At 34.1% G+C, this 19,021-nt stretch overlaps 1 protein-coding gene across 6 annotated transcripts; it reads right to left on the minus strand.

Annotated features, from left to right (window-relative positions):
• Positions 1–17: 17 nt before the first annotated feature.
• Positions 18–18,912, minus strand: LOC106058953 (TBC1 domain family member 25-like). Of its 6 annotated transcripts, none has more exons than XM_056025825.1 (7): positions 18,873–18,912; positions 14,610–14,718; positions 13,941–14,005; positions 12,777–12,886; positions 12,114–12,262; positions 8,871–9,020; positions 18–7,004 (listed from the first exon to the last, which is right to left on the minus strand). In XM_056025825.1, exons 3-7 carry the CDS (start codon positions 13,992–13,994, stop codon positions 4,906–4,908), a joined length of 2,562 nt encoding a protein of 853 aa, XP_055881800.1. In that variant the 5' UTR covers positions 13,995–14,005; positions 14,610–14,718; positions 18,873–18,912; the 3' UTR covers positions 18–4,905. The 6 variants fall into 6 exon arrangements, with proteins under 6 accessions (XP_055881800.1, XP_055881798.1, XP_055881796.1 ...); XM_056025823.1 differs by lacking the exon at positions 18,873–18,912 and adding an exon at positions 18,719–18,864 and having other exon boundaries at positions 14,610–14,715; XM_056025821.1 differs by lacking the exon at positions 18,873–18,912 and adding an exon at positions 18,719–18,864.
• Between the last annotated feature and the right edge of the window lie 109 nt (positions 18,913–19,021).

Consider the following 19,021-nt stretch of genomic DNA (forward strand, 5'->3'; position numbering starts at 1 on the left):
AAATAACAAACTGAGGGTTGTAGGGAATAACATTTTTTATTATACATACACCTTTTCAACTCAACTTTATACAGCAAATTGCACATAAATAAACACAGCTTGTGGCTAATACATAGATATGAATGGAAAAAAAAAGGTGGGGGGGCTAATACCATGATAAATTTGTTATTCTCCTGATGATTTGATGATCTCATAGCCACAGAAAGCACCTGGAATGATATTAGGGACCATATATATATATATATACTGTTACAAAATAAGACTATAGCCATAAGCTGAACATTCCCATTCCAATAATTAGAATGTTGGTTAGCCCAGCAATAACAACAGTAATCTTACATTTTCATGTCATTCAATGGTTATAAATAAAACTCATACCAAGGTGGATTCATAATTAGCTGCTCTACTCTTGTCAGCTAGATTGTCTAATACAATAGGGAGATGCAAATTAAGCACTTAAAAAACAAAAACTTGTATATTATCCAGACTTCTTTATAAAATTGTCACAGAATTGTCATTCCAGTTGTTTCAACTCTATATTTTTGTTTACTATGATTAGTGCAGACACAAAAATCTGTCATAGCAAATTCTATTGCCCTAATACAGAAACTTTTTTTTTTCATTCTGTGAGGCACTATACTTGTTTTCCAAGGACCTAAAATATTTTTGCATTTGCCTTGTAGTTATAAATCCCTATTTGAATACTGAGTTTAAAAAAAAGACACTATTAATGATTAAAAAATTCAAACACATGTATTCTCTTCTATATAGGAAGTTGTATACCATTTTAGTGAGCGCTGTGAACTAAATCAACCCAAGACATTCTTTCGAAAATGTTTCAATACATCTCTGCCAACATGATTCTACCACTCTTTCTTAATTTATTATGATTATATGGCTGCAACAGGCCCCCAAAATGATAATTTGCTTAAACCAAGATGATCTTAAGGCGATCACAACCACTACATATGTGCCTTGAATGTCCCTCACGTTTATGCCATCTTCTGCATTTTTTTTAAATTGTAAGAATAGTGGAATAGTGCGTTGTAGATGACTGTTGAGTAGCATGAAATGCTAACTACTAACTAATTTTGTGTGTGTGTGTGGGGGAGCATCACTGTCCAATATTACGTTACACTAAACAATTTTAAGCATTAAATTAAAAGTTGATAGTAATGTAACATAAAGACGTTTCTTTAACAAGCTAAGTAGTTTAAAGTACTGTTTCTAGTCATAGCAGATAGGAGTGGTAAAATCAGTGAAACATTAAAATAGAAATATTTCATCTCATGAATAAATAAATATTGAAAGCTGCTAACCCAGATTAGAACTAAGATTTAAAAAATGATATTTAAAAAATGATGTATTTTTTTTAAATAAAATTTACAGATGTGGATCGCTGTAAAATATTAGCAATAAATAAATTAAATAAATAATGGGTATCCTAAGCCAATCCGCTGTAAAACATTATAAGTTAAAATATTGAAACTAATCATTCTAGACACCTAAAGTAACATTGCACATTCAATATACATTTAATAATTCTAGACATTTTGAAAACGTCATTATTTTTTTAGAGAATTAAAAAAGCAACAATGATAGGGTAACAAATTGGTAAGAAAGTCATAATAATGGTCAACAAAATACTCTTCCATTTAAGAAGAAAACTGTTACATTAGGTTTCAATTGGTTGAAAGTCTGTAGAAATAATTTCCCAAAGAACTGTTATGAAGATCAAACAATTTTGTACAAAATGAAGGAAAGATCCAACAAAACAAAATGTTCTAATTCCTTGTCACACATGATTAGTTCAACAATCTCAATGTATTAGACTCCCTTTAGTGTCAGCAAAGAACTGATTCTGAAACTCACAATGTGTTTGTACTTAACCTAAGCCCAGCTTATTCTTGTGACCAGTTGCAAGGAATGCTAATGATGTTTGAGACCACACCAGGAATGTTGCACAGATATACCAATACTTTTTAACAAGCAAAATACACAAAAAGTTAGGTCCATAGCATCAATAAGTTCTAGCATTTGTAGACAATGAAACCACTTTCAATGCATAGAGTAACAGAGCTAGGTCAAGTGACATCTCAATTCATTCAATCTAAAGCTACAAGAAAACATTAGATAATGACTAGACAATATGTTTGGGAGATTGCAGAGCAAACAGTAAAATAACAAGTCAATGTATACACACAGAAAATGTAATGAACATAATATATGGCAACTCTATTTCCCTAAACAGTTATTCAATGTGAATACAAATATTAACAAAGTGGTTATTTCCATATCTTTTAATTTTTTAAAGAGCTTGTTATTTTTATCTACGTACACAAATATTGGGAGGGGGAATTAAACCTTATGCTTGTTACCCTAATCTAATTAGTAAAATAAGACATTTATAGAAGTGGCTTAGAGAATGGGTTGTACTTTCAACCAGATACAAACAAGACAAGAGTGCTTCTGAATAAAATAACTATTTCTTTCAAAGCAGTAGATTTTGTACAAAAAAACATTATGCAGGGTATGAACCCAAGACAGTCCTGTCAACAATCTAAAATGTATACCACATAGACAGCCCTACATTTTGAAAAGTAGACTGAACATAACATCTACTTCTCCAGACCTGCTATTAGATGTACAAAGAAAGTAGGATGATACAAAAAAAAATTTGATGACAAATCAAAGCTACAATAAATAAATAAAGTCCTATGATACAGAGCTTTTTTTTTGGATAGACTTTTTTATAGAATGATTGAATGACTGAAATGAACAGAACTGAAGCATATTTGTTTTTTTATTCTGTTTACATTTTTTAACTTCTCAAATTGTTTCTAAATGCTACTCTCATCTTTAAAAAACAAGTGTTAACAGTTTGATGTAATAAAAAAAAAATACCTGAAAGCTTTTTTGACCAAACCAATAGCTCATATTCTTCACCCATCCCAATGTCACAACAGCCCATGGAGGGTCTGGCCTACTCTTAACACATCTTTTCATTCTGATCTCTCCTGCGCTTTATGTCTCCATGCCAAGACTCTTAGTTGTTGTAGAGCTGCCTCTGCATATCAGCCATTGTACTCGTGGTCTGCCTTTGAGATGCCTGATTTTTGTTTTTTTCTGGTGAACAATCTTTGCTCCTCTGTTCTCTGACATTCTTTTGAGGTGACCTGCCCAACGTAATCTGTTCCTTTTCATTTTCCGTTTCTATGGAGGGGTCTTTATATAGCTGGTATATTTCTCTGTTGGTGCGAGTCCTCCATCCGGTCTCCTCATGTAAGTAAAAAAGTAGTAAAATTCCCCTAAGAAAACAAAAAACATTTGGACAATCTTTTGAAGCAGAGGGTCACTAAGGTAAATTGCTTAAAACATTATTAAATAAATATTTTGAAATGTAACACTTTTCACAATTGCAATCAAAGCAAATACTTTCTCAAAACAATTCTTACTGAAGTATATGCTAGTGTGCTATTAGTATACATACATATACATAGTAGAGATAGATATAGTACTGGCCTTTAATTTTTGTTTATTTCAATCATTTTAAAAGAGAATTGAACAAAAGTTGCATTTTGGACTTTCATATTTAATTTTGAGATTATTATAAAAAAACTCTATTCACATTAAAAAATTGGACATGAATTTATCACTGAGCAAATGAGAATCATGAGTATTGTGGACCAAATAAAACAAACCTGAAGGAACTAGAACTAATATTACAGTAAGTCTACATGGAAAATACAAAACAGTTATAAAACATCATTACCATTGGGAAGAAGTGAGACAACTGCAACATTTCTTGTCCTGTGTTTTTGTCCAAAAGTTTTACTCATCATTTATTATACAGAAGGACATGTTTTTAAAACAAAAAGATCACATTTTTTTTTAGGAAATTCCTCTTTTATGAAGCTGATGACTTTAGATAACAGCAATTACTTTGCTCTTAAAAGCTAATGAATGATAGATTTTAAAAAAAGGAACATTTATTAACCAGCCCCCCCACCCCACCCCGAAAAAAAAATCCTGGTTATGCCCTTGTATAAATCTACTCAGAATAAAAAATTCTAGGTTGGTGATATAGATTCAGACTTGGAAGCATTAAAAGACAGTAATCTAGACTGAATTCTACATAAGACAGTATGCAAAATGATCCTGAAAGTCCATTCTAAGTCAAAGTTTTCCTGTGTGGCCAATTAGCTAGTAATGTTTTTTCAAAGATATACATAATCTTGTCAAATTTCTAGGAAAATCTATTAAAGCTGTTTCCAAGATCCCTGTCTGCCCACCAATGAAGAGTTTGCAAGCTAACAAGAGGATCCTAACTTGAAACAATATGTAGTCAGGAATACTTCACATTAAAAAAACTGATTCTGAGCAGAATACAAGAACACACCAGAGATGCTTGGATTAGTCTTATCTGTCTTAACAGCTATATCTGAAAACCTAATGTGTCACGACACTATATTTGTCAGTTTTATCACCTGAAGGTGAAAACAATTTTTTTTTAAATTTAGAATGTTATTAGCTGAGCCTGTATATATAAAAAAGTGGAATAATTTGAGCTCCATGCAATAATTGACAAGTAGTCCTATTTTCCTTTATGACTTATCTCAATATAAATGTTCACTAGCTTTAAAAAAAAATGGCTGTTAAATAAACTAAAAACATATTGCAAATATCTTTATCATTTTCAAGACCATTTCTTACATATTGGACAGGCTCATTAATGATGAGTTAAAGCTCATCTAGAATGAGGGAGAGAAAAAAAATGTTGCTCTCCATACAAAGTAGTAAATGTAATAAATAATAAAACATGGTTACACTTTGGCAAATAAATTAAAACCACTGAACCCGTCATTTTGGATACTGATCTACAAATGTCAGATAGATACACAAAATTTAACAGCTAAATCCTAAATCTTCAACATCTTTATCTTTTTCCATATTAGATTGTTGTGCCCGCAGATACTCTGTGTACAATTGTCGGGCATTGTGTAATGCTCTGGAGGCATCATGCCTGCGGACAAGTTTGTCAAAATGCATGGCAATGTCTTCGTAAAACATTCCTTGCTGTATTATTTTGTCCCGATGCTGAACCAGAAGAGTTAAACAAAGAAACATCAGAAAAGGATTTCCCTCTCCAAATTCTTGAGGTGGTGGAAGCTTAGATGGATCTCGAACTGAACTAGCAGCTCCACCTCCATTAGTTGCAATACCCTCGATTGATTCAGATGCATCCTTACAATCTGCAATGTTTCCATCTGAATAGTTTTTCGCTAGCTTTAGTCCCATTTCATGATCTGGGCTGAGTATAGGAGCTGATCCTTGTTTATGTAAAGGGCCACCTGACATTCTAGGTGATGCTTGAGGGGACACATCTGTAGGTTTTTTTTTGGGAGAAGAAAGCAAACGTTTCATGCTCTGAAAGATTCCTGAGTTGGATTCAGTTGTCTCTCCTTGTTTGCCATTACCTACATCCCTTGTAACTTTCTCCAAGATGTGGGGTTCATTACTTTTGCTAGAGTCATAGCTGTGTATAGTGTGAAGCTCAATGTTGTCAGTGGAATTATTAGCATTGGAGTCTAGAGAGAGCTCAAACTGAGTTGGTGGATCTGAAAAATCAGAAACCACAGAGTTGACACTCCAGCTGCGCTCATGGTTTTCTTCCTCCAGCAGTATATTAGTGAAAGTAAAGCTTTTACACTCTTCTACTGGTAAGCTGATACAGCTGCTGTGTCCACTGTCTACTCTGTTCAATTCTTCCTCCCCAGCACCTTCTTCCAGTTGACTTGAATCACTTGAACTACTATCACCAGAACTGTTGTCAGCATTCCTGATGGTACTGTCCTCTTTGCCATACAAAGACCCATCCTCCTGAAGAATCTGATCAATGCTGTTAGACTTCATTTGCATGGACCTTGTCATGGGGTTATCCACCTGGGGGAAGTCTGAGCCATGATCATCTGTATCTACAGGTGAGGCATCATAGGAAGAGACAAGTGTAGGGTGAAGTAGCACTTGGTTGTCAGAACTGAGTCCACCTGCTGGTTTCTGTTTGATGGTAAGGGGAGCTTGTGTGGCCAAATGAAGGGCACCAACTCTTCTCATAGCCAAAAGCTTGGCATACATGGCTTGCTGAATGGTGAAAGTTGGAGAACAGGGAGAACTAGAGAAAAGCTTGCAAGAATAATCAGAATCTACCAGCTCCAGCTCAACTGGTGGCGGAAATGGAGGCAATGTGGCCCACATGACTTCTAAAACATATAGAGCATCAGTGAATGGAAACTCTCTTTTCAGTTCCAAGAGAAACCAGCGATAACAAAAAAACAAATCTCCTGCATTTTTTTGCAAAAGATATGAATGCAGAACAGGATCATACATGGCCAAGAGCTCTGACAAATGCTTAAACTTTGTCATGATGGCATTCCCTTCCACTGTGAAATTACTTCTTAATCTGTTCATAAGAGCACAAAAACATATGTAAGCCTGGCCTTCATCCTTCTGAGTGACAAGAAGAGGAGATGCCAAATCACTCATGCCTTGACAGTAGGAAACATCAGGATGTGTCAAAGCATATGTGACTAAGATGTGAAATAGGGACAGAGTATTCTCATTCTCATCACTCCCGGCATAGAAACCATGGCACCTATCTGTCCTCAATACATCTTTCTTCACCATACTAGCCACATACTTCACTTCCTCTGTGGCTGTGTTATTCTTGAACCGTTCCCGCCACTCCTCTCTCAAACGCCTGTACTCTTCCTCTTTACGTTTCATATAGTCAAATCGATGTTGGCCGGACATATTGACTGGGAAAATATTGAGCAAGTGCCTCCAAGCCACCCGACGGAGAGATGGTTCTATACCACCTTGATATACAGACAATCGAAATTCATTTGGTCGGATCATATGCCCTTCACTGTCAAGGTAGTTTTTAAACTCCATGTCAGACATTGGAGGCTTTAAAGGCTTTATAACTTCATCCGCATGCTTTAAACCTAAGAAGAAAAGAGTTTTGTAAAAAGGTTTCATAAAAATATTGCAGATTTCCAATACACGTGAAAAGTCATAAAAATAATCAGAAAATTTTAATTTCAGAAATTTTCTATACATGTTTTTAATTTAGATTGTTCTAGTTCAAGAGGCGATGTTCATTAAATTTTCAAATACATGTAGGGCCTTCATACAAATTGCTTAAAGAATGACAATGTTCCCTTATATTTCCATATACCAAAAAAATCACTGAAGCATTAAAGGGTATAACTTGTGGGAAAAAAGGACATTAAGTGGAAGGGTTCAAATTCGAAGCTTTGTTGGTCGATTATATCGGCCGCCATTTTGTTTTTGTGGTGTCCCAGCCTATATAATCAGCCGACTTTGGATAGCTGATTTTCTATTCCAATCTATGTTTTTAAGAAGCCATTTTTAACTCCAAAGCTATTAAACATTCTTTTTTTTTTTTTACTATCAGCACCAAAAATAGCGCTTTTTTCTTCTTTCTTTTTCTGTGTGTTTAAAAGCTGGTTATTCATCAGCTAAGAGATTATTTTAAAGCAATGTCTGATGCTAGCCCAGGTCCATGAGATTTTACAATACATAAAGTTTCTAACATTTTTAATTTTTAAATAATAGAATTAGATCTATATCTAGTGACACTAAGAATATTCTTCATGTTAGATCTAGATCTAGTGATGAAGAGGGTGATGTATCAATGAATTCAATGAGTCTAGATCTAGACTAGAGACCTTGATCTAAATTTATTGAAATTTAAGAAGTTTTATAAGTGAACTGAAGCATCTAAATGATATTATTGATTTCTTTATATTTTAATTATTCTATGGCAATTTTGAAATACTTTAACTTCTGAACTTTGTCTTTGAATTGAAAGGATGACCAATTTACAAAAAAAAAAAAAATAATTCTAAAAAACATGAACAAAACAACCAGTATACATATTTGGAAGGAAAATGAATGGACTATCCATTAAATCATTTTTGTTATAGCCCTAAAAATATTTCTAACAGAGGTCTTTGTTAATTTGAAAATTACTTATGGAATCTAGTGTTTAATACTATTCCTTGCCCAATTATCTCATTGTATATATATATAATATATATAATTTATATATATATATATATAGTTATAAAGCTATCAATGTTTGTTTTATGCCACAAAAAGTGTAAAAATGATAAGTAGATTTAAAAAAGTGATAATAGGGACAAGAGACTTTATGAAAGTGAATGTTTCTAAGAGTAACATTTTACCAAGTGTACATATAGGTTACTTAGGTAATCAGTGAGAGAGAAACTTTAACTCTATGTACCCAGTTGTCAGTGAGAGAGAAACTTTAACTTTATGTACCCAGTTGTCAGTGAAAGAGAAACTTTAACTCTATGTACCCAGTTGTCAGTGAGAGAGAAACTTTAACTCTATGTACCCAGTTGTCAGTTACATAGTAACTGCTGTAATACCTAGATAATGAATTCAATGCAAAAAAAGAAAAGGTACTATAGTGTGTTTTGCAGTATGTTATGTACATCTAAGAAATTTTTAACAAATAAATTTTTTTAGGCAATAACATTTCTATGTATCAATAACTAAAGCCTAGTACCTTTATCTTCTGGCAAACAAATGTTAAATAGCAGAATTGTACTTCTAATAATTCTTGTTCAAATGTCTGTTCACCAACAGAAATTCCCATCTTATCATACAGAGTATCAATTCACTATCTTAGTTTTCTGTTTTACAAATTCTTTCATCACTACTATGTTGTCCATTTCTTTTTTTCAAGCAATTTGATCAAGTTGAGAAACAATTTTGTTCTTGAAGTTTTAAAGTAATAAAGATCAATTACTTTTTCTTACCTATAGCTCTTTGCATTGTGTTGACTGTCTTCCCAAGATTATGTGTGATGGTGCCAGTTATAGTTCCTAAGATAGAACCTTTATCCAGCAAACTTGTTATTCTATGTTGTGGGATCTCTGCAGGAGCTATGACATCCCAATCTTCCAATTCTGCTGGGACAATTTGAAAGTACTTAAGAACCAAAAGTTCAAATATAAATTTTACAGAATTTTTTTAAAACTGAAATACGATTTTGAATCTAAAATGTTATTTAAAAATCTAAGTATGTGATATGAACATAATGATAAGAGTCGAAAACCATGTCCGTTTAAATATGGTTTTAATACACTGAATGACTACACAACAAACATTTCGTGAACACATTCTTATGGATGAGTTACAAGCACATGTAAACATAAGAACGACAACTGATACAGTATATAATTTTCATAACATTCACCCCTAATTTAAATTGTGCTTACTAGTATTATTGACAATGAAAGAAAGAAATAAACGTAGAACAGTAATAGAGGTTCAAGTAAACAAACAATGTAGAATAGCATGACATGCTGTAACAAACAAAACATGATAGATCAAATAGCTTATTAAAATATAACATGATAAATCAAATATCGTATTAAAGTCAAGTAACAAAGAAAAACGAAGATAGTAAAATAAACAAATGTCATTTTGGAGACTAGTATTGACAAACCGAATGTCAACTTAAGAGTTCTAGTAAGCTGATGAGCTTTTACAAGTTGTAATTGGGCCTACTTCTCCTTACTCTAAGATTGTATCTATGTGTAGTTTCATCTGCTTGAGCTTCCGACGGTCTGGCTATGGCTTCGGTGGTGATGGTGGTTTCTTCAGCCATCGTAGAATCAGTAGGTTGATTCCTGGGACGCGACCTTTGGACAGGGAAGTCAGTATCAAGCTCTGTTCCACTCTGATTCTCCTTTTCTATAACTTTTTGTTCCTCCCTAGGAACTAACATTCACCATGAGACTATTTCCTCTACACAGTTTGGTGTTCGGATAATAGCGTACTGAGGGTTGCATGTTACTAAATCAACTTATTCTGTTATGGGATCATATTTAGATGATCTAACATTCTTCTTCAGCAGGACAGGACCTGGACTGGTCAACCATGTTGGCAGAGAGGTCCTGGAAAAACTTCTTTGGTTGAACCCAAGAAATTGTTCATCTGGTGTTCTGTTAAATGCAGTGCATAGTAATGACCGGATGGACTGCAGAGCATCATTTTGTACTAGTTCCCATTTAGCTGTCCAGTTCCTTAGAATGTAAAGCCAAAGTGATGGCTTTCCATAAAGTCCTGTTTAGTCTCTCTATTTGTCCGTTTCCTCTCGGACAGTAAGGGGTCGTTCTACTAGTTGCGATTCCTCTCTCGTGGAGGAAATGCTGCACCTCTGTAGACATAAATGAAGTTCCCCTGTCAGTGTGGACGTACCTGGAAATCAAAATACGGCAAATAGTTCATTGAGACATTTAACAACCGTAGAGGAAGACATATCGGGACATGCAAATGGGAATCTAGAGAATTCATCTATAATGGTAAGTAGATATTTATTTCTTGAAACAGAAGGGAGAGGTCCCTTGAAATCCATACTAATTCTCTCAAAAGGTTGAGTCACTTTAATCAGCTCTCCGGTCGGTTGTAGAAAAAAACAGGGCTTCAGCTCTGCACAAGTTTGACATTGCTCTATCACAATTCTGACGTCATCACAGGAAAATGGAAGATTTTTAGCCCTTACATAGTCCAATAGTCGAGTAACACCCGGATGACAAAGACTAGTATGCCGCAATTTAAGGTCATTGCGAGTGATGGCAGATAGATAGTTTCTGGTAAATGTATCAGCTACAGTGTTCTGCTTGCCAGGGCGATAGATAACGTCATAGTGGAAAAACACAAGAGTTCTAGTTTCCCCTCTGGATTTTTTCATTTTTAATTTTTCTCTTGTTTGACCTGTTATACATGAAAGAGACAGATCGCTGATCCGTAACAAGTGTGAACGCTTTACCAACTAAGAAATGTTTCCATTTTCTCAACGACTCAACAATGGCATATGCTTCTTTCTCAACGGAAGAATGTTTTCTTTCAGTTTTTGTTAATGAGCAAGAGAAGAAAGCAATGGGTCGGGCACCTTGGTTGAGGGTAGCCGCAATGGCCATATCAGAAGCATCCGTCTCAACGGTTAAAGGGCGATTCGTATCAATAGCATTTACGGCAGCTTTTTCAAGCTCATTTTTCAAACTTTCAAAAGTTCTTTTGACTTCTTCAGTCTTAAAAGGGCTTATTTTTGTTGAGAAGTTAGGTATCCACTGTGAGTAGTAAGCCAGAAGACCCTCTACTCGTTTCTGTTTACACATGTTCACTGGTACAGGTAACTCCCTTTGAGCGCAAAATCTCTCAGGATCCGGCTTAGGTTGTCCTTTGGAACAGTCTCACTTTAGTAGTGCTAATTTCACTTTTTGTTTCATTAAAAGTGATTCCATACTTTTGAGCACTATCAAGAAAGCATTGTAGGTTTCGGTCGTATGATTCAGAGTCCACACCGCAGATGGTCACATTGTTCACATAAGCAAAAGCATTAGTGAGTCATTTGTCTTTGATGATTTTGTCAATCGTAAGCTGAAAACAAGCGACTCCATTCGTAACCCCAAACGGAATCCAACGGAATTGATAGTTTCCCAAATGCTTCGAAGGCTGTGAACGGCGGTTTCCTCTTCTTTTATGGGAATCTGATGGTATGCAATTTTCAGATCTAAAGTGCTATATATAGAGTACTGGGAAATCTTTTCTGCTAGTTCATCAATTCTGGGCATAGGGTAGACGTCTAGTAGAGTGAACCGGTTGATGGTTTGACTGTAGGCTATAACCATTCTTTTCTTATGTCTGTCATTTGTTAATGACTATGACTTGTGCACGCCAGGGAGACTTAGATGGTTCAATAATCTCATCCTCTATCAGTTGTTGAATTTTCTTCTCTATAAACTTTCTAACTGGAATTGAGTATCTGCGAGACTTTGTAGCCACTGGGGTACAGTTTGAAAAGTCCCCCCCCCCCCCCCCCCCCGAATTTTTTGTTTCTTAACCAAATAAATTACTATTCATCAATTGACAAATTGTATCCCCATTCTACATTAATGTAGAGATACTTTGACAAACAAAAGCCAAACTAGAGTTCAACATTATAACATCAAAATAAAAACAATTTGTCCACATACAAGACTACAAGTACTGACCTTCTTCAAATGGTCTCAGGTCAACTTTAAGTTTTAAACATGGATCTGCTGCACACTGGAAAGCTGCATCCATGTCCCAGTCTGATAACATTGACAGATAAACAGCCTGGCCCTCTGAATCTATGGCCAGGTAACAAATAGTAAAATCACTGGGGAAATAATTAGAGCAACTTTTTGAACCTTTACATGAACTTAAGAAAGAAGTATGAATGCTGGACATTATAACAGATAGTGCCCACCAATAGAGAACAAAAAATAGGTTTGTGTGGTCTGTCATTGCATTTACATCTCAAAAACAAAAAGGACTATTGAAAATTTACTTTCAACATAATTAGCTGCATTAAATGCAATGGCTATGCCTTCTGGAAGCAAACCTTTTTGCTTTTAAAATTAATTATGCAAACCGCTTTTCATACAAAAACTATTTTAAAACAAAGCTTATGCAGTTATTTCAAGTAATTAAATGTGTCACTAGTGAACAAGAGCTAAAAAATAAGCCCATAAAAAGTTCAAAGGAGCTGAACATAGTTTTTACACTATGCAGAATCTAAATATTTCTAGATCAATTCTTAGATCAAAAAGTATAATTTATTTCACTGAAAAATGAACTATCCCAATAATAACTTAAATGTAACAACAAGTTTTTGGACAATAAAATTGTACCTGTTAATTTCGAAAGCTCTGGCTAAGATGCCCTGAAGCATTTCAAAAGAAGTTATCTGTGGGTCGATAGAAAATTTCTTATATTCTGGCTTCATTCTTCCGTCACATTTCTATAACAAACAAAAAAAAAATACTTTAATTTTTGGTCAGTATTGGTCACTTTCATTAAGAAACTCCAAATTTTAGTTCATTACCAAAGAAACACTTATGTATGTTACTTACTTACTAGTTTAGTTTTAGTTGTTAGTTATTAGAAAAATAAGAATGGGGGAAAAAATACTCGAGTTTGTCTATCCTAAATTTAAAAAAAAAAGGGAACATGCCTGTATGAGAGTGTTAGTTATAAAAAAAAATAATTTCTGCATAATTTTAAAAATATGAAATGGTAAAAAAAAGAAATGCTGAACAAAAAACCAACAAAAGTACAAAGTCAACAAATGTTATACTCATAATCAGAAAGTAATCACTTCATTATCTTGAGGTCATTGACATCTAGTAGATATTTTTTTTTCTAATAGCAAAGATATAGCTATTACAAATGCTTCCAGATCACTGACAGGAGTCTAAAGCTATGTGCATGAGATGCAATAGTTTGAAATAAGTGTGCAACAAATCATTGTAAATCTAGTATCTTATTTATACCAATTCAAAAAAGGAAGAAAAGTGTATCTTCTAAAAAATATGTAACTTTAGAGACAGAAAAATAGTTAAAAATTAAGCTATACAGAACTAGTGAAACATACTATTAAGTCTTCTCCCCCCCCCCCCCCCCCCCAACAACACAATTTCAGTCAATTTACATTGAACATGGCGACGCAGTGTACTTGAAGAAGCAGAGAAGACCGGGAAGAGCTGGGACACCATCCAAAAGCTAGCAAGAGACCGTGGAGAGTGGCGTGTTTTTGTCGAGACCCTATGTTCCATGAGGAACTCAAAGGAGTGATGATGACATTGCTGTTCGCCAGCCTCTGATCTGCCTGATCTGCACCTTGGCTGAGTTTTTAGGCTTTGGCCATAATGTAGCAAAACATAATTTTTAAAAACATGGTAATATATAGGACTATCAACTTAAATTTTTAAATAAATAATGCAATCAAGTTAAGAATCTATATATATATGGATTTCATGAGGTGAATGAAATTTAAAATAAGACTATAAACTTACTTTTACTTTAATGCGTATAACTTCCTTGTGATCAAGATTATAAAACCCAGCCATGATGTAGAACTCTAGATAGTTAGAAAAAAAATTAATAGGGTCTGTGAAAGAAAGAAATAAAATAGTCTGTTCCACAAAAATATGTTTATCTATCTAGAATCTAGTGTTCCACAAAAATATGTTTATCTATCTAGAATCTAGTGTTCTGACTTTGACAGTATTTGTATTGTAATTCTGATGATTTAAATTCTATCTATATCTAGATGATAGATCTAGAGCTAGCCAGGCTAAAATTAGTCAATTAGTATGAATTAGTGATAGTCAATCCAGTCTATAATAGACTAGATTTAGATCTATAATCTAGACATTCCAGATGAGTATATATAATACCCTAGTATAATAAAGTACTTTAGATTTACTCAGTGTTAGTAGATCATAGATCTATTATAGACTAGAGCTACAAGATTTAGCTATCTAGATCTAAAAATGTATAGCTAGAATCTATTATTAATTAGATCTAGATCTAATAACTAATATTAGATTTTTATTAGAAAATTAGATCTAGATCATCTGAACTAGTAGATCTATTTATGTGTATTATTCAATATTAATTATATATGATTTAGATTCTAAGTCTTCTAATTCTAAGTCTAAAGTTAAGTCAATATTACTTACGCCTACACCAAGTCAACTTCAAACTGACTGAGCCTGAAGACTGAGGTGTTACTGAGTCTGTGCGTCTGTGTTAGGCCCCACTTGTCAATCTTGATATCTACAGGAGCTGCTGCAAAATTTTTTGAATTTTTCTCACCAGACATAAACTAGAGATGGGAAACGAACCGAACCCGAACCGAACGAACCGAACTCGAACCTCACTTATGACCGAACCGAACCCGAACTTTGAAACTGCTTGGAACGAACCGAACCGAACGAACCCTCCTTATCTTAACCGAACTAATTTTGCAATTTGTACATCCTTTTTTTTTTAATTTTTGGTTTAAAAAAAAATAAAAAAAAATTACTTAAATATTTTATTAAATTCTAATGATTCCATTATACTTTGAAAACTTGGGAAAGGGGGGGGGGGGTATTTTGAAAACATTAAAAAGAAAAAAAAAGCGGCGCGCTAAGATTCCCATGGGTTTTTCCGTATGTGCCGACTCCCTCCTGGCCTTGAATTTTCGCGGGCTGTTTGCAATATTGATTTTGAGTTGAATAGGCGCCCTCTAATTAGATCTAGATCTAGACTCTAGTTCCTAGTAAGTACAAAGTCAACATTAAAATATTGTCACTTTTATTAGAGATGGCTTTTAGTTGAGAGTAGAATAGTTTGGGCCAATTAGAGAGTGTAGATATAAATCTACAATTAAGTTCATTTGTGTTCTAGTTTAAAATAAATTTTAATTATCTTCTATTAAGTGATTTATTTTTACAAAATTGTGAAGTATTCCATATTGGATTATTATCAGTGGCGTAGCAAGGGTGAGGGAGGAGCGGGGGGGGGGGGGGGGGGGGGAATGGAAAATCTCCCCGGGTCCCCACTTTAGGGGGGCCCGAAATGAGTTTTTTTTTTTACAATATTCAATATTACGCAAAATGCAGGGGCCCCCAAAGAGGTCCAGCCCCTCCCGGGCTCCCAAATGATGAAAAATTCCTAGCAACGCCCCTGAATATTTTTACTATTATTTTGTTTTGCATTATTGATCATCAGTATTTTTAATGCAGCGTTTCTCAAACTTTGGGTCCTCCCCCGTGGGTGGGGATGGCGAGTACCTTGAATTGGGGGATGGGGAGACGCAACTTCCTGACAAAAAGGGGTGTCATAGAGTGTGTGTGTGGTGTCTGGTGGCGATAAGAAGAGGTTAAGCGACTGATTTGTGTTTATGCATTGATTATGATGAAATTAGCGTAATGCAAATGTGAAACGGCAGACAATCTTGAGACCTAGATTTCGTTTAAATATCAGTATATTTCATTAATTTTACATCTCTATCAAAAGTTAAATATGTGAATATGGTAATAACAGTTAGGCTATATTGAGTTGTTCACATAAGAAATTTATTTTAAAGTTTATTAAGTTTATATGTTATTATAAGGCTTGTCTTCGAGTCCGAAGATTAGTGAGGAATGCAGTTTTTCCCATGGCTGCGCAGTCCCAGATGTGACCTACATATTTTGCCACATCCAGGGCAAGCATAACCACTGTCCGCAGGTGGTCCATTTAGTTTTTCTTTTCGCGTCTGCGTTTGTCCTCGGCAGCGGATTTTCTTTTGGTCTCAAATGTGTATCCCGCGGCCTTCGGGAATGAACTCCAACTGACTCTTTCTGAGGCCGCATGCAGCCAGGTGCTCTCTTCTATGTCAGCTAAGCAAAGTTGACGCCTAAGCTGGTCTTTGAAGCGTTTCCGCGGGGCACCTCTGTTATGGCGGCCACCTTTTAGCTCACAAAAAAAGAAATAAGACTGTCTTTGGCATACGTTCGTCTCCCATACGGGATATGTGCCCTGTCCAGCGTAACTGACGGACCATAAGAAGTCCCTCTATACTATCCTTACCGGTAAAAATATAAAACGTCTTTATTGGTTCAATTGTACTAGCTGTTTGTAAGCGACAAACCAACGACCAACTAACAAGGAGAGGGGGCGTCGAAAAAAAGTTTTATTTTCAGTTTAACTTATCTGAAAATTAGTATGATTACATGTTTAAAAATTAAAATATATTAAGTAGGTGATGTCCTTTTATCTTCTAATAAGACCTTGTCAACTGTAGACTGCTTTTTGCGAGGCGCGTATGCACAATATGGGTCACAACGTTTTGAAGAAAACATTTTAAAACATCTCCGCTATTGAGATTCTTCTGCATTTTTTGTCTCAGAATAGTCAAATTTCTTCCGTATATTGCAATTTATTATAGTGACGACTTATGTGTGAAAAAAAAATCCTCGATAAACGTCTTTACACGAAGAATATTTGTTTTTTTATCATGATGAATAGTGCGTTCTGAAAGAAAGCACATCGATATTAGCCTTTTAAAAGATCTCTTCTTACTAAGAGAAAAAGGTTAGAATACGCTTAGCGCCGAGTCATGCCCAGAATTAAACCACTTGCCGACTTGAGCAAAAACCTGCTGCATCTTCAATTCTATCTCCATTAAGAAATTTTTACAATGCTTAAAATGTATGTAGGCAACATTATTTTGGAAAAAGTATTGCCCATAGGCCTATTATATGTTGCAAAGTATTTGTTTTATGTAAAAATTAAACTTAAAGTGTTTTATCTGATAAATTGTATTAAGCCTTATAACTTAATTTTGCTATTACATAATTTCTTAACATCGAACCGAGCCGAACACGAACTTTAGACCTGACCGAACCGAACCGAACCCGAACTATACTCGTCATCGAACCGAACCGAACTCGAACTTAAATCTGACCGAACCGAACCGAACCCGAACTTTAAAAGTTGGGTTCGATTCCCATCTCTAAAATAAACTATAATAAACTCAACTAGATTTTTACTAGATTACTAGATCTACAGATCCTAACTGATGAAATAAATCTACCAAAATCATTAACATAAACCAGCCCTAAGCCTGGTACTAGTCACTAGTGGTACACTAGATCTAGACTAGAATTATAATTAAATCTATATAGATCTATAGTATACAGAGTTGAGAGTTAAGACAGTAGAGACTATAGACTCTAGTTAAGACTCTGCAGTAAATGATTAGAATTGATTAGATCTAGATCTGGATTATTTTTTCTTAATAATATATATTAAAATATTATACATAATAAGAGTCTAGATCTATATATTTTGTCTTGAGACTTGAAATGTCAAGATAATAATCATAATTATTTAATGATATATTAGCTAACATAATCACTATCATAATGATAATAATAATCTACTCTACTGATCTAGATTCTAGATCTAGAATAAGACTAGACTGTCACTAGACTGCCTAAACATATTCTATTCTACATATGACGCCATTGACGGAGATCTAAATCTAGACTCTATAATAGTCTATAACTATACTATAGATAATATAAATAGAGTGTATAGATTGTACTAATTGTAGATTTATAGTCTATAGATTAATAGATAATCATGATTAACAGATTATCATTCATTATTCATAGAATGTTACAGTTACTAGCACTGTAACAGAGGTAGAGTTAATTAAATTAATTATTAACACTTAGTCACTATTTAGCATTAATAACTATTAACAGTTACAGTGATAAAGTTACAGTGAACAGAATCAGGACGATTGAGTCGATTGTTACTCATACTGATTATAGTATTGTAGATTCTAGATCTAGACTCTAAACTCTAAATCTATATAATAGATCTATGATGATAATATTAATAATATAGACTTAATAGACTAATAACGATTCTAAAAACAATAAGTTATTATAATTTTAAGTTGAATAAGAATTAAAGAATAACAAATTAAATATTGAAATGCCTAAAATGATGACATTGATGACAAATGCCAATATTCCAATATGATCAATATGATGTAAATACCGATATTAATAATTAATATGGCTCGCCTATCCTATGGCCTATCCTATAGCCTATAGTTAGGCAGGCTATGCCTAGTAATTTTAGTAAGTAGTAACTAGTATCTAGAGTATAAGTATCTATCATGATAATCATGGGTATTCGATGGGAAGTTTTACCGTATTCGTATAATTGCAATCATTATTCATTATTATATTAATATATTTATATAATTATTATATATATATCTAGATCTGGAAGGCTTATGTACATCTATCAAACTGTATGTAGATCCATCAGGAGCTAGATCTATATAGGCATTCTAAGACTAGATTAAATCTAGATCTAGAGTAGTAGAGTTGGTAGAGTGTAGCTTTAAAAATATCAACACTAGATCTACATTTAGATCTAGATAGTAACATTACAAGAGTGAATAGATCTGGCCTCGATTTCAGATAAAGGTAAATAACTCGAAAATGTTTTCTTCGTTTTATGAAATCTAGAAAAAAAAAGATTTACTGCTTCAGGGGTAACAACTGTTTATTCATTTTCACATCTATTGATTCTATTGGGT

The sequence above is a fragment of the Biomphalaria glabrata genome, chromosome 4, assembly GCF_947242115.1.
Source record: "Biomphalaria glabrata chromosome 4, xgBioGlab47.1, whole genome shotgun sequence".
NCBI classification, from domain to species: Eukaryota; Metazoa; Mollusca; class Gastropoda; family Planorbidae; genus Biomphalaria; species Biomphalaria glabrata.